Source organism: Fulmarus glacialis, unplaced genomic scaffold (assembly GCF_000690835.1).
Source record: "Fulmarus glacialis isolate BGI_N327 unplaced genomic scaffold, ASM69083v1 scaffold41748, whole genome shotgun sequence".
Lineage (NCBI taxonomy): Eukaryota > Metazoa > Chordata > Aves > Procellariiformes > Procellariidae > Fulmarus > Fulmarus glacialis.
In genome coordinates this window covers 7,785-23,008 of record NW_009229650.1, presented here as the reverse complement: position 1 = coordinate 23,008, position 15,224 = coordinate 7,785, and the positions used below count along the sequence as shown (strand labels likewise).

At 37.5% G+C, this 15,224-nt stretch overlaps 1 protein-coding gene across 1 annotated transcript in view; it reads left to right on the top strand.

Moving 5' to 3' along the window:
* ZFAND4 (zinc finger, AN1-type domain 4) overlaps positions 1-11,213 on the top strand; it is a 21,542-nt gene extending 10,329 nt beyond the window's left edge. Inside the window, 6 exon segments of the mRNA XM_009583929.1 lie at positions 2,929-3,107; positions 3,953-5,134; positions 5,767-5,797; positions 7,809-7,838; positions 8,137-8,251; positions 10,346-11,213. Of these exon segments, the coding sequence (XP_009582224.1) occupies positions 2,929-3,107; positions 3,953-5,134; positions 5,767-5,797; positions 7,809-7,838; positions 8,137-8,251; positions 10,346-10,481 (1,673 nt within the window). The 3' untranslated portion in view covers positions 10,482-11,213.
* The last annotated feature ends 4,011 nt before the right edge of the window (positions 11,214-15,224 follow it).

The window sequence follows — 15,224 nt, the reverse complement described above, 5'->3', positions numbered from 1 at the left end:
GAGGAAAGATACAAATATTTTAGACCTGTGATCTTGTCTTTCAGCCCCTGCGCTCTTTTTGAGTAAATGGCCACATATAGTATTGTGTGTAGATTTGAAATAGGTAAAAACCACCATCATCAGTAAGAACTGAGAACTTTACTGCTGCATTGGCCTACATACACTTCTGGTAAGAGGAACAGACAGATGTAATTCCTGTTCTCACTGATACCCTGCCTATTATCAAATTGTTCTATTTAAATCCAAAGAACATCCAAACTAATCCAAAGCTAGGACTACAGATGCTGTACTGTGAGTTGATGCAAGAAGTTGTCAGAAGGAGCTTGAACTTCATTTTTTCAGTATAATGGGATCACTGGTATCTGCCTGTGTGTTCAAATTCTTATGTGTGTGTGACAATTTTTTTTTTTTTTTTCCATTTAAAACTAGCATGGACAATTGTCTGAAATCCTTAGTACTTCTCAATTAGGTAATCCTACTGTATAGATTAAATAGTAATTTACTTGAGATTGGCTAAGGGTAGCGAACCGGAGGAATAAACCACAATCTTTTGGCTCTTGCAAGGCATCTTGGTAAGCCTTTCAAAGCACAACAGCACGTATAAAAGTCAAATACATTATGCTTAAGAAATGTGCTGTCACTGGTCAAATGATCCAGTTAGATTGGAAGCCACCTGAGTTGAAAACGTTCAGGTCGAGCTGTTTCTCTTCCTCTGTGCTTTCTATGGGAGTTCATTTATTAGCTTTTCTACTGAGGCAGACAGTAATTTGGCAGGGGAGTGGGGGAACAAATCTTAATTTTTGAATTTGTTATTATGGCCGGGTCAGACTTTGTGGGAAATGGAAAAAGTAGCAAAGGGAGGAGAGAATGGAAACAAATCAGACCTTTTAATTTTATCTTTGTAGAGGAAGGGTATGAATCACCCTGAATACTAGTCTTTTCCACAGCGACAGTTAAATATGTTTATATGTGTGGTATACTGGTGACTGAGCATTTTGATGCACTTGTTTATCAGCTTTTCTCACGTTGCTTATGTGTGGAGCAGAATTTAGTGACTGCAGTTTAGAAATGAGACATTGGTTTGGGTTTTGTTTTATAGTTCTCCAGATCATTTTATTTTATCTGTGCTTAAATTAATAGTTAAAACTTGACAAGGTGTAAATACATAAAATGATTATTGTCTCTGGATTAAAAGAAAGTTGTTGAAGTTGTGGTAGAGGACTGGCAGGCACTGGTCTCAAAAGTGTTTCAACAAGCTACCAATCATTTTTGAGGCACCCATTTTACAAGCAAAATCTCAGGAATGTTGACACCTGTGGACAAAGTAAATTTGAAATTTACTCATTGGAAAATGGGCTAAAAGTATCACGAACAAAATTTTACAATCACATTAAAGCAAAAAATCATTTTGTTACTCCTTGCTTTTAGTAGTTTTTGCTCCTATTTAGCCAGAAAATGCAAGAAAAAGGATAACAATTATTAATGCATTAAAAAACAAACAAAAAACAACAACCAAAAAAACCCCAAAACCAACCAAACACGTAAGACACATCACTTTTCTTTCTATCTTTACCTTGAAGGAAGGGAAGTTCAAAGAATTGTTTTGAGTTGGTGACTTAAGTTTTTGCAGAGTTAAAATTTTGAAATGATTCTTTAGTGTTGAATCTTTACCAGGAGAGGTATGTAATATGCATGCTGACTGTCCCCATATGGAGCTGTTCAATTTTTGGTAAGAAATGACTGGGCTATTTTGCTGACTCTTGCTTTGAATTTGCTGCCATCTTGCTCTTAAAGATCTGTCTCCCAGCTGTGCTGCCTTTGGAATTTTGCTACATTTTAGGAAATGGATTTGGGGAGTCAGTGCAAAAACACTGGCTCTTGACTAAGGGCAGCAGAATATTTCCAAGAATCAGGTAAGACACCAGCTCTAATTAGTGAAATTTTTTTTTTTTTTTTTTTGGTACTGACTTTCTCATGACCTTTAGTTCTTCCTTGGTCTCTTTTGGAGAGTAGAAGCTTTAGTTAAATCTACTAAGACATTTGTATTAACACAGGGAATTGCCTGATTGTCATGATTTCTAGATGCTGACAGCCTAATGGAAGAAGTAAAAGACTCTCTAAAATGTACTATATACAGTGTTGAAAATGTGTCAATTTGTAATGAATTGGACATTCCTAATGGTTCTTTCATTTCACTGTGAAATGTTGGATGTGTGTTAGTGATTAATGCTTCATAGGAAAAACAAGTCAGATACTGACTTTAAAACACTGAGTTTTTACAACATTCTGTTAAAATACAGAATGGAAAAAGGCAATGTGATGCTATAAATTTCCAGTGACTGCTGAGTTAAAATATTTTGTCTTGGGTCTAGCAATTATAATCTGTTTATTTTTTTCCAAATGTGAGACTCTTTGGAAACCTAAACTGATCCTTTTTTATTTTTTTTTTTTTTTATTTTGAAAAGGAGAAATAGAATATCACATCCACATGGGTGACCCCTCCATTTCCATTTATGGTGAGAACACCCCTCAGGATGGATAGAAATTTGGACTTTCCTTCCATGCCAGTGTCTGGTTAATTGGAAAACTGATCAGCTTGTTGTCTGAGTCACACAGTTAACAGCTTTGGCCATACCTTCAGGAGACATTTGTGGAACTGGATATCCCCTCTGTGGGAAAAATATATAGTGAGTGTGAACCAACTGTATATGGTATAACAACTTCCCAGAAGCGTGGCTATGTTATGATTTCAGCATCATCACTTTGCTTGAGCATCTAATAAGGAATGCTTACATGCTAAAATAAATAGATTTGAAATGTCTTTGCATACAGTTTTACATAATGCTTTGTCAACAGATCAACTACGGATATGACTTTCTAGTTGTGAGAATACTCTACATTGAAAACTTAATTAAATTACTCGACTAGAGGGTGAACACAAACTTTCTTTTATTTTCAGTGGTGGTTCAGTTTATAACTTATATGCTGATGATGAAGATGAGACAGAGGCGTCACCTTCTGGACAACAGATCATTGAGAATTCAATTACTATGAATAAAATGAAGCTACTCAAGGCAAAGATGGAGAACATGAATCTGAGTAAAAAGGTGAAGTTGTGATTTCAATTTTTCTCTTGTAAAATGGCTTGCACTTTCCTAGTGCTGGCTTTTCTAAAACGCGGGTCAGATACTTTGCTGTCTTGGGAAGTGAAGTGATCAAGGGTAGATAATTTCTTATCTGTTGTTTAAGTAAATGCTATTGTATAAATGTTCTGCTGTGGGGCATTGGCTTTACTTGGATCAACCTGTCCACATTCAGAGAATTCACTACTGGTCCTGGATTTATTTGCGTGGATGGTTTTTTGGGGTGTGTGAGTTTGGGGGGGGGGGGGGGGGGGGGGGTGTGGTGTGTGTTTGTTTTTTTTCTTCTGATGCTTTAAATAGTGTTGGTTTGGGGTACTGCTCTGGTAAAAATCAATATTTCTCTTAAATGAAATTTCGTTAGACATACTGTAACTGAAAAGCCTATAAAGTTAAATATGAGAATGAGATTACCTAGAAGATAAAACATTACGTTGGTGTTCATGTCTGTGTAGGTTACCTAGATGTAAAATGAAGATATTACAATTTCTTTCATTGTTCATCTTGTTTGAGACCCTAAGTTCTTCTGCATGACTTCGATGGCATTCTGGCTTCCCTTTTCTATTCCTCTGACATGTGGCCTATTTACTAAAAAGCCTTTTCTGATTATAATCTTTGATTTTATTATTCAGATGTTGGGGTGAAGTCTTGATGGCTAATAACAGATGAGGGAGTAGAAAAAATCATTTGGTCCATTCTGGCCTTACACTGTCTGAATTCCTGAGAATATGATCTGAATCAGGTCTTTGAATGCAACCATAATTCAAATACTAATTGTTGTTCTATATGGTTTTTGGTTTTTTTTTTAATAGCCTAAGAAAACTGTCAAGGTGAAACCTCGTCCTCCAATGGTTCCTCGACCATCTAGTGGCTCAGTGGCTGCTGCTCGTCACCGCTTTTTAAGAGTGCTCCCCCATATCGGACAGTCCTGCCTACCTCCTCCTGGGAATTCATATCCCTCAGAGTCTTCCCAAAACGCACTTTCAGCATTGGCTACTTTGGCCACTGCAGGTAGAACAATGCCATCCACAACTAATGACTTTCTTAAGGACGATGACACTTGGCAGAGCAACTCTTGGTCTCAGTCAGTTAGTAGCATCAGGTTACCACCGAAAATATCTCGTGTCGAACTAGAAAATGCAAAACTACCTACAAATAGTATTCTGACTCCTGTTTCATCTCTGCCTGAAAATTCAGAAAAAGCATCTGAAAATGTGACCTCAACAAGCGAGGAGGATGCTGTTTTGTTTCCGAATCTAACAAATGTAGAACTATATGGAACAGAAGAAAAACTTCTACCTGAAACAGATGCTTTTGCTTTGTTAACAGAAGCAAGCACCACTGAACAGTGTAGTGAGATATATGACATAGGAAAGGTGAACCCAGAACTTGAACTGTCTGATGGAGATGAAGAATCTAAGGTTGTAGAGCAGCATAGAAAACCTATTAGCAAAGTGCTGAGCACTGCAGCAATGGGGGCTGGTCTTCTTGGTACTCGTGAATTAAGTCCGCAGAAAAATCTGCTTTTGTCACCTCTTCGGTATTCAGCGCAAGTGGCACGTCACAGTTCTCTGAAACCGCAAACACAACCCAAATGCTTTGAGGCTGGTAACTTGAGATCTACAGCCTCCCCAAACGTGCTTCGGTCGTTGGAAGTCCGTAGTATAGCAGACTCCTCTTTTTCTAGGACTACTAGATTTCGTAGCATGAAAGTAGAGTCACTTGGCAAAAGACCTGATGTAATTTCTAAGGCAGAGGCTAGGGACATCACAGATGCGGCTAACAAGGCATCCAAAGAACCTGTGAGTTCTGTAAGTAACTTAGGATTTCTGGCTTCGCTGGCCCGAAGCGCAAACAGGGAAAGTTTACAGAGTTCCTGTGGGACAGGCAGGTTTCGGACTTCTGGTATTGCACTACCTACAAACCTTCAGCATTTTCAGGAAGAAAGCTTTAGGAAAACTGCTCCTCCAAATGAAGCTGCTGAATATATTCTAGTGAGTACTAATGCTTCCAAAGAAATTGAAGTTTTCCCATCTTTTCTGGTACTGGCATTATGAAAACTGTACTTTCATGTGTGTGTCTGTGTGTCTTTTCAGGGAAGGTGGATGGGGAGGGCGAGGTGTACTTAAATCCCTGATAGTCTTAAACTGTTTTCTGAATTCCTGTTGGTATCTTAACTGCCCGTTTATCTAAATGGGTCCTAGAAGTAATTTTTCATAAAAATTAAAGTAGTTGTTCAGTTCACAACTAAAATTATTAGTTATTGTAATGATAAAATTACGAGTGTCTGTGTGTGAAGTGTCATCTGATTTCTCCTGCTGCTCACTAATTGTCATTTATTCCAAAGTTTGCCCTGTGACTGGCACCATATGTGCCTAGCTTCAGATCTCTAATGTACTTTGTTGTTTTGGTGTGTTGTGAGGTATGGGGAGACTATTTAATAGTCATTTTGAGTAAGGCGCTATATTGTGGAATTTTAATTTTTTGTACAGAAGTCTTCTTGGACTCTTCGTAGGTACGTTGGTTGATACAACATTGATTTCAAATAAGCTGATACCAGACTGCCTAACTTTTCATTTAATTTCCATCTGCTAGTAATTTCCTTGTGGAAATTTTTTTTTTTTAGCCTGCGCATGGGCTTGGAATGAATGGAAGTATTGTTTTTTAGTAGGTAAGTAATGTGACTTAAATAATAATTGAAGGTGACTCTTTAATCTTTCCTGATATATCACATATATAGAGGACAAGAATCATTTATTTTTGTAAGGCATATGTCTTTCAAAGTCCTTGCTTTATTACACTTCTGTAGCATGGTATAACTTTTAATATTTTAAGCAATTCTTTAACATACAGATGTCATCCAGATGTTAGGTAGACATAATTGTGACTCTTTCCTAGCTTTTTTTAATACTTAATGAATCCTGCATGTCATCTGTAGACATAAACATGACTTTCTGCTCTGAAGTTTCCAAAAGGTCAGTTCTGTGAATACTTCCGAGTATACTAAAATCAGAGCAAAATGTATCAGTGGCATTGTCTTTAGGACGACAGCCTGAGCCAGAGGGATTTGGCAAAAGAAAAGTGGGGAGGAAGCAATAAGGGCATGGACGCTGAAGATTACTGATACCATGCAGATTTTTCTCTATTTTTTGTGATGGGCATCATTCTTTCTACCCTAGTCTTGGTAACTGTGGAGTGCTTAATTCTTGACATCTATTGAAAATGGATGTGTTGTGCCTAAAGATTAATTTCTTATGCGATTAATTATCTTGGGAGGAATGGAATTGTCTAAATTAGTACTTTTGAAACTCTTAAAACAGTGAGCTAAAGATTCTCAGCACAATTGACTTTTCTTCTTCACATCTTTGACTTGTACTTTGCAGGTTTTCTTTTCTTTCAGTATGACCTTAGGAAAACAGAGGCAGGCATGTATTCCAGGATTTTAAGATCTAGGTACAGAGAACGAGCTAGGAGATAGGTCTTCAAATAGCAGATGCAACAGGAAAAATGATGTAATTGTAATGATGTGAGAGCAAAAGCTGCTATAATAGTGGATTGTGCCTTCGTTTCACAACTGGGGGTGCAGATTTGAATTGGCAGTCAATTAATAACAGATCTGTCCTTATCTACTCCATGGTAAAAGAGGTGATACTGTAGTAGCCACGTCTGCATGATGGGGAAGCCTACTATCATCTGCATCATTTTGGATAGAACTATGAAGACGACTCTCCTCTGGTGTATCTTATGTCAAAAGTGTATTTTCCAAAAGGTTCCAGACATGAGAAAGACAAAGTTGGTGTCATCATATCATGCAGGCTCTTGAGAGAGAGGTGGCTGGTAATGATCTGTTGTATAACTGGCCAAAGAACAGATTCAGTTTGTTATCCAAGGCCTTCATTCACATGTAATTGCTGTAGGGGCCATAAATGTGAGGACAGGTGTATTGTTTTTTCTGTTTAAGTATGGTCCATGGAGCGGGGAGGGGCTGTCTTCAAGCTCTGTCTTTTTCACAGACAAACATTGCCTGGAAGTTTCCATGCTAGATAGCAATGGGTTAGCACTGGTTGGTAGCGATGACTGCAATGTGTAGTGACTGCCTGGTGTTATTATTGAATGTAGCCTGCTGTATCTCAGCTGAGAAATGACTGTTGGGATTAAAGGTACGCTGGACAAAAAATACTTCTGAACTTATGAGGTCACTTTTTGAGAGCATCCTGACAATATAGCGGTAGAAGCACTGAAAGAATGTTTGAGAGGATGCATTGCTCACTTTCACTGTCCTAGCGTATGGTAAATATGCATAAGCAAGTTGTGGATGAAGAGCTTACTTATACAGACGGAAGGAAGATGCCTTTTCTTTACATGCTCTCCAGTTATAAAGCAACAGCCAAGAATTACAGGGCAAAAAGTCAACGTAAAGTGAAAGTACAGAAATTTTACAAACATCTGCAAAGTGCCTTATGAAACCATATAGCTAAATAGAGGCCTGTAGTCTAATAATGTACTTTTCTTGCAATTATGGAGTACCAGCAAGATTTCAAAATGTTGCAGTATTTATTTGGCAAATTTGAGTTATTAGCTACTGAATATACTAGATGCTTGAATGCCCAATTGATTCTTTGGAAAGCCATTGGGTGCAGTGCTTTCCCAATCACATTATGTGTTTTCATTTTGCATTTGGGAAGACGGTTAGAAGATGTGTGTCTTGATTTCTTCTGTAACTTCTTGCTTATGTGAACTTTAACAGGTGTTAAAAATAATGGGTCTAAGTCTTGCATTTTGCTGCCTCTTCCAAAGGTGTTCATAGGCTTGAGGTGTGTTTTCTGTTCTGGTTTTTGGGTTTTTTTCTTCTCTGTTTAGGCTTTGGGGTTCCCACCTGAAGTATCCTAAGAAACGCAAAATGAATCTGGGTTTCAAAAGATAACATTTAACTAGTTTGTGATCAGGAATAAGTAAAAATAAAATGTCTTTGCTGTCTTTCTACCTCTGAAAGCAGGCGAAGCAACCCATCTTCCACCTGTGAATGGCTCAATTCAAGCAAAAAAGAAAATTACAAAGCATTGCTTTGTTTGTGGCAAGAAAACTGGATTGGCAACCAGCTATGAGTGCAGGTAGGCTGAGTGTACAACCAGCTGTTGTTTAAAATTGATAGCTGGGTTAACCAAAAGGTTTTCTATGCTGCTTGGTATTCCTTAAGCGAAGCAGATCAAAAGACAACCTTCAAAAAAAAAAGTTGCAATTCTCAGTTCAGCAAAACTCCAGGAATTAAAATTCAGGAATGTTGTACCTGTTCTGCTGTTGAGGTGTATGTTCTTCCAGGAAAATCAAGAAATGCAAGGTATCAGAATACAAGCACATGATTACAAAAAAAGAACTATGACATTTTATACTGGTGTGGGGAGAACTTGCTACAGATTTATGTTCTGCAAAGTTTCTCAACAATAATTATATTGTTAACATCTTGAAGAAAAAATGGTTTTGTTACAATTTTTCAGAAAATCTCCCTCAGATTTGGCCCTATTACAACACATCTGCACAGTTTGTGGATTTATACGAATTTATATTTGACAACTTTTTGATTTTACATGTGTTCTGTTTCTTGTGAGACTTCAATCACCTTTGAGCATCTAGAGCATCTCAAAAGCAGAACGCCAGAGTGCTGGTCCCCAAAATCATGGCTTGCGGACAACACAGTGAGACCTGGCGCTTGGTGGTGATCACTGCAAACTTTGAAAAAAACAACAAAAAAGCCCCACTTCTTCTGTTGATCTTGGTTCTCAAAGTATTGTTTCCCACAATATAGTCTTTTGTCAGTATTATTTCCCATGAGCTAGTCAAGGTTGGAAATTGCTGCACTGTGAGGGCTATATCTGAAGCTGATCTTGGTTCATGCCAATCAACAGCAAAATGAACAAGACTTCTGCCATTGGGGAATTGTGTTGGAGAGTTTCAGGGTGAGGAACTGCCTCCATACTGACTCTTCAGTCTTTGATTTTGAAACAATTTTGGACATCCTGCTGAGCAAATAGCTGTAAGCTCTTCTAGAAGTAAATAACCAGCTTGCTTAAGGTTAAAAATGAAGCACAGAAAAAGGGGGGAAATCGCATATCTCCAAGGATACCATTTGTTCTAGTTTCTAAAGGAGCAACCATATGACATTTTACTAGAATGGAACGTGAACCCAATAGAGAATACAGTTGTATGAGAGAACTGGTGATTACGGGACCAAGAACCAAAGAAAAGCAAATTTATTACCAGGCACACAAAGCCTCAGGAACAGCTGCAGTGTTTATTACAAACCCAGATAGGTAAATAGATAGATAAATAAAGGATTATAGTCTAATAGTGAGACAGTAAGTTGAATGAGTAATGCTTAATCCATTTCAAGAGAATTCTGATTTTGAATGATGTCATTGTTTTAATGTCAAGAAGCAACTTTATCAAATAATCGGGCAACGGGATACTAATATCAGTCTCCACTTTAAGCACTTGTTCAGATCAGATACAACATCCAGACTATGCTTTTCTCCTGTTAGGAGTCTTAGCTGTCAAGCTGTCAAGTTTGAAGGCAAAAATCATAATCTTAACTCATTGAAATTGCAACTGATATTGGAAAGATGCACCCTTATCCAGTCATATAGGAATTCATGTTCCCTATAGTTAGTCTGTCTGATGTCTTTACAGCTGACTAAATCTGTATTTATTAATCTCAAATGACTAATTTGAGTTTATGCCAGGCAGAAGTTGGGCTGAACTAAACATCTGTTTTGGTGGTCTCAATAATGTGGTGTTTTTGAATTGAAATGCATTTATGTGGATTTCACCTGATGCCATTATTTTAGTTCCATGGTTTTGTCCTCTGAATTCTACCAACTGATGTTGTGTGAGGTTTTTAAAAAGAAATAAAATAAATCAAAGCCCATCATTCTTAATTTATAAGTGTGTTTGATCCTTATTAGCTGGTTCCAGGAGTATGATCTTGCTTAACTTCTCAGCTGAAGAGACTCTTGGGTCAAAACTGCAACACTGAGTTACAAAAATGTCATTTTGATTACCCCACCAGTTAATGTTATCAGTCAAGGATGATTAGAATCCAAGAAGTTATGTCAAATAAATAAGACATGATTAAGCCAAAGGGCTCCCAGCATGTCAGAGAGTTAAAAGCTTCTAAAAGCTTGTAACTTCTAATATTCTTGATTCTTCAGATGTGGAAACAACTTCTGTGCAACGCACCGCTATGCAGAGACTCACACCTGCACCTACGACTATAAGAGTGCAGGGCGAAGGTATTTGCAGGAGACCAATCCCGTCGTTAGTGCACCAAAGCTTCCCAAAATCTAATGTGGTTGTGCTGCATGTGGTCGTTCTGCCATTGAAGAATTGTATTACATTGAGAGAAGCACTTGCTTAAACTGCATAATTTTGCCATGCTCCATATTTAAAGATTTGCCAAGTAACAAAAGCACATGAGGATGCATCCTATCGAAGAATAATGTGAACACTACTGCAGTTAAAACTTTTCTTTTTTAGTGAATGAAAAGTTAAAGATTAGTTCTTAAAAACTTACACTATGATTTAACTGTTACTGCACGTCTTGTGTTGTGTTTTATATTTGGAAAAGCTATTTCACTAGACAAGTCTTTAAAAGATGCACTTTACTAACTTTATTTACTGTATAACCAGACTTGAGGGGGTGTTGTAATGAGGGTGTCATGTAATGTCTTCTGTACTCTTGCGTTTTTTTTGTCCATTGCGTGGTATCTTCTAAGTTATTTCACTGGAAAGATCCTCCTCTCTCCCCTTTCTTCAAACAGCCTATTTTGAGATTTTTAAGGGGGTAGTGTGTTCTACCCCTCTGTTCCATTCAGATTGGTGTTCATACACTGTGTATCCATTCTGAAAATTACATATCATGTTAACCACATTTTCTTAAAATAATACTGTTTATATGACCAAGTTTGTTTTTAAATAGAAAATTCCCCCTTTGTTGCCATTAAATATAAGGAACAGCTTATTTTAACTTTTTTTGTAATCCTAGATTTTTTTAAGACTTCACAATTTGGTTTGTTAAGATGTTGAATGCTGTTACTGGAAGAAATGCAAATAAATATTAAATTTTATTCTGGTTTATGCTCTTATAAATGCACAAAATAACTTTTCCTATCTTACAGCATGCTCCTAAAATAAAAGTTGGTCTTTGTTATGGGGGGGAGGGGATTTTTTTTTTTTTTCCCCAGAAGCACTGGCTCATATCTGTTCCTATTGAAGGCAGTGGGAAAATTCCCACCAACTTCATTAGAAATAGCGTGACCAACACTATGTGCTTGAAATAAACCTCCAGAAGTCTTACAGGTGTGCTAGCAAAGGCAAAATGGGTGTTCAACAAATGGCATATATTAACCTGCAGCCTTTCTCCCCTCCAGCTGATACTGTACAGAGGCAGTTCAGTAATTGCATGAGACACCTCTAATGAGCATGCAGCTACTGCAGAAAGTGATGGTAGAGGAGTGTACCTACTGAAAGCCTTTCCTCTTTCATTCCCTTAATGTGTCTGAAATCTTTTTATAAGCTTATGTTGCTTGAGGTGTTCTAGTATAAATAGATTGATTAAAAACTTACAACAAGCCACCAAAACAAAAGAAACCTCTCCACATTGCATCTAGACAATTGAATGTCATGATCCCTTTCTTGCCAGAGTCCTCAGTTAGTTGGTGGTGGTATTAGAATGATCTATGCTGCATTCCAGTTGAACAGTAGCAGCTGATAAGCATGGCAATCAAAAGTTGGGCCAAAAAAAGGCGGATCACTGAAAGGGAGAGAAGTAACTTGAAGAATTCTCATTCTTGGAGGAAATCCAATTCATGTAGTCCGCCTGCAACTTCTTAAACCTTCTGGAGTTTTCAGAGTGTGATGATTTCGGAAAAAAATTTTCAAAATCATTCTTCTGGGCAGTGATAAGGTAAAAAGGTAGTTCTCTGTATGTGTGTGACTTCTAGGCTTATTCTTATTGAACAAATTTGCACCTAGTATGAAGAACACGTCATTACTGAGCAGTGCTAGGTACCGTGAACATGCCTGTAGTTTTTATTTCATCTCCAGCATGGAACAATATTTGATGCTGAAGGAAAAGAATAAGGAACAGGGCAAATGTACTAGTTTTCCCAGCAATTACTTGTTTGTGGCTCAGCAGCTTTCTTAAGACAGAGGTATTGGTCTTTTTATAGGTTAATTTGTGGAATTAAAATAATGTCGGCTGCCATCACTTAATCTGATTTTGCATAAGTATAATTGTCAGGAAATTATTTTGCAGTGCAGTAGAATGGCCATACTCAAATTTTAGTAAGACTGCATAACTGAGATGTGTGGCAGGAAGTCTCTGAGTCAAATCTTGATTGTGACTCTCCCTTTCTGCATATGCACAACAATACTTTTCAGAAAATGCAATGTAGTAATAATCTAATTTCCACGTGAGTAGCTTCTTACAATTTTTATTATACCTCATTTTGATTATACATAATACAGACATTTCCTGTGCAGAACTCTTCTGGTTTTGTTCTCATCTCCAATACTGTGGTATAGGCACTCTTATTTTCAACCAGTAGTACAGCCCTAAGAGCACTTAAATTTGTAATTAACTGTTTTAGTTGCTAATTTATATGCTATTGGGTTTTACCAAATCCTGTGTTAGACTGTGCTATGGATTAATTACTGTTTACTGTGTAAACTTACCTAAATGGTTTGGTTTTCTGAGTATTAGTCAGTGCACTGTGGTGCTATGCATCTGCTGTAGACAAATGTTTAGCTTTTGTGTATTTGTTCATGTAATTAGATTGTATCATAAAGCATTTACATAATGGAAGTTTAATAATGACTTCGGTGTGTGCTTCTCTATCTTCCTGTCAAATATTTTTTGCATGCTGCTTTTATGCTTGAGGACCTGTGAGGCATAACCAAGCTGGCCTCTTGTTGAATGACCTCCAGGATTCTTGTGTCAAATTAATAAGCTCCAAAGAGGTGTCAGAAATGTTTTTGGATCTTGAACGAAATATTTCCTTTCTCTGACATCTCCAGAAGGCCGCAGTGATAAATATCTTTCTGCTTGCAATTCCCATCTCTGTTCAGTTTGCAGTCCCCTGGGATGTAATGGCATTGGTGCCTTTTGCTAACAATCTTCAATTGTAGACAAGGCTAGAATTGTTAATGCTTTGTATTACAACAATGAAGTCTTTCTAGCGTTTTTTACATGTCATGAATTAGACACTTTGGTTTCTTTTGAAGTACTTCAAACTTTCATAATGGGGCATCATCTCTTGGGTGTAAATTGTGGGTTTGGAGTTGCTTGTACCTGTAAGGAGTTGCTTCCACCTGCAGCCTTTGTGTTGGGTCATGTTTTTCCAATTTTTATGTACATCAGGTTCATCTTGAAATGCATTTGACACTTTTTCTGGTATCTATGTTAGCACTGAGCCACAGTTGCTCACGTGAGGACGTTCGTGTAACTAAGAAAGCCATGTGAGCTATGGGACAGTTGTGTGACCCTGTGCTGCTTCTGATTGCTGTAGTTCTTACCTTGATTTTAGTTTGGGGTAGTTTTGCAATGTTTGTAATGGTTGGAGTGTTGGGTGGAAAACAATGAAAAAAGGTGATTTCTTTCCTGTAGTTACTGTCCCGTTTAAGGATTATTGTCTAAAAAAAATCAGAAGATGTGCTCAATAGAAAGATGAACTTAAGCTGTTTCGTGTGAAGCAGGTGTGTTTAGAGCCATTGGGATATTGTGGACAGTAACTCTTGGTTTTTAATATGTAGAACTGTAATTATTCACTTTCTCAGCAGAAGTTTGCCAAAACAGTTCTTATTCTCTTTAGCTGGTTTCAGTTCCTAGTCTATATTTGATGTTTCTAAAGTTACTTATGTGTACCATTAAATGTTACAAGCATATCTGTGCACAGATAAAGGGACGTTGCTTTTCACAATATTAGTTTTTTTTTTACACTGAGCAAATATACAAATCAAAGGTTTTGCAAGCAAAACATTTTAACTAATCAGAAATGCTTTCTACCCCTTTTGCCAGAAAAGAGCAATTGCTTGAAAAGATAAGGAGGGTTGTATTTCAACCATGACATGTTACACAAATGCCTCGAGATGTCAGTGGAGACCCCAATCTGAGAGCAGATTTGGGATAAACCAGTCAAATGTACAAAGTGGGGACAAAACGACATATTTCTAATGATGTTTAGGCTATTGCTGGTTTTGACCTGTTTTATATTCCTAGCCTGTCTTTATTTCCTAATCAATGAAACGTGGATTCCTTTATTTATCAGGTAGCCTTCTTGAGCAAAGTATTTCAGCAAGCTGGTCTTTGTCCTTCCCCGTTGCTTTGTTTACAAAGGATGGATGCTTGCCTTATTTTTCCTCCTGAGGGAAATCCACCACTCCCTTTTTATTAGAATTTACAGCCATAGGTTAAAGAAGGGGTCCTCTACTTTAGCTCTGTGGACCTCCTGAGATCCTATAGGATTTTTCCTGATGAATCCTTCCATCTGATAAGAGTTTCACTAAGACAGTTGTGTGGTTAAAGTTGTACTTCAAAGCCTTTCCAGTCTTTCAAGAATGATATGCCGGATTTTCTATATATTTCTCTCTCTAAAGATGAAACCACGTCATCCAACCACATGTGGATTGACTCCTTGAGCCAAGTTCTTTCCTGCAACTAACTAATTCCATGAATAAAAAATCCAATTGTAATCAGTTTCTCTTGGGACCACTAGCTACATCTTATTAGAAAGACTTAAAGGCAGTTGTTTCAAAGCCATCAAATGCGTCAAAAGGAATGCACTATTTAAGAAAACTGCAGAATCCAATGTGCGTCTTGCCTTACCAATATGTGAATCTCTGTCTGTAGCTTAGGTTCTGCTTATTCCAGCCATTCCTTCTCCCTGCCACACATATACACATTCAGTGGCTGGGAGATTTTGCATTTTCAGCTCTTTTGTGTATCAGTCTTGGTCTCCTTCATCTTTTTTGTCAGTGAGTCCATGAATAAGCCAGTATCTTTGGGTTCTTGTCAATGCAGCCGTGTAATTT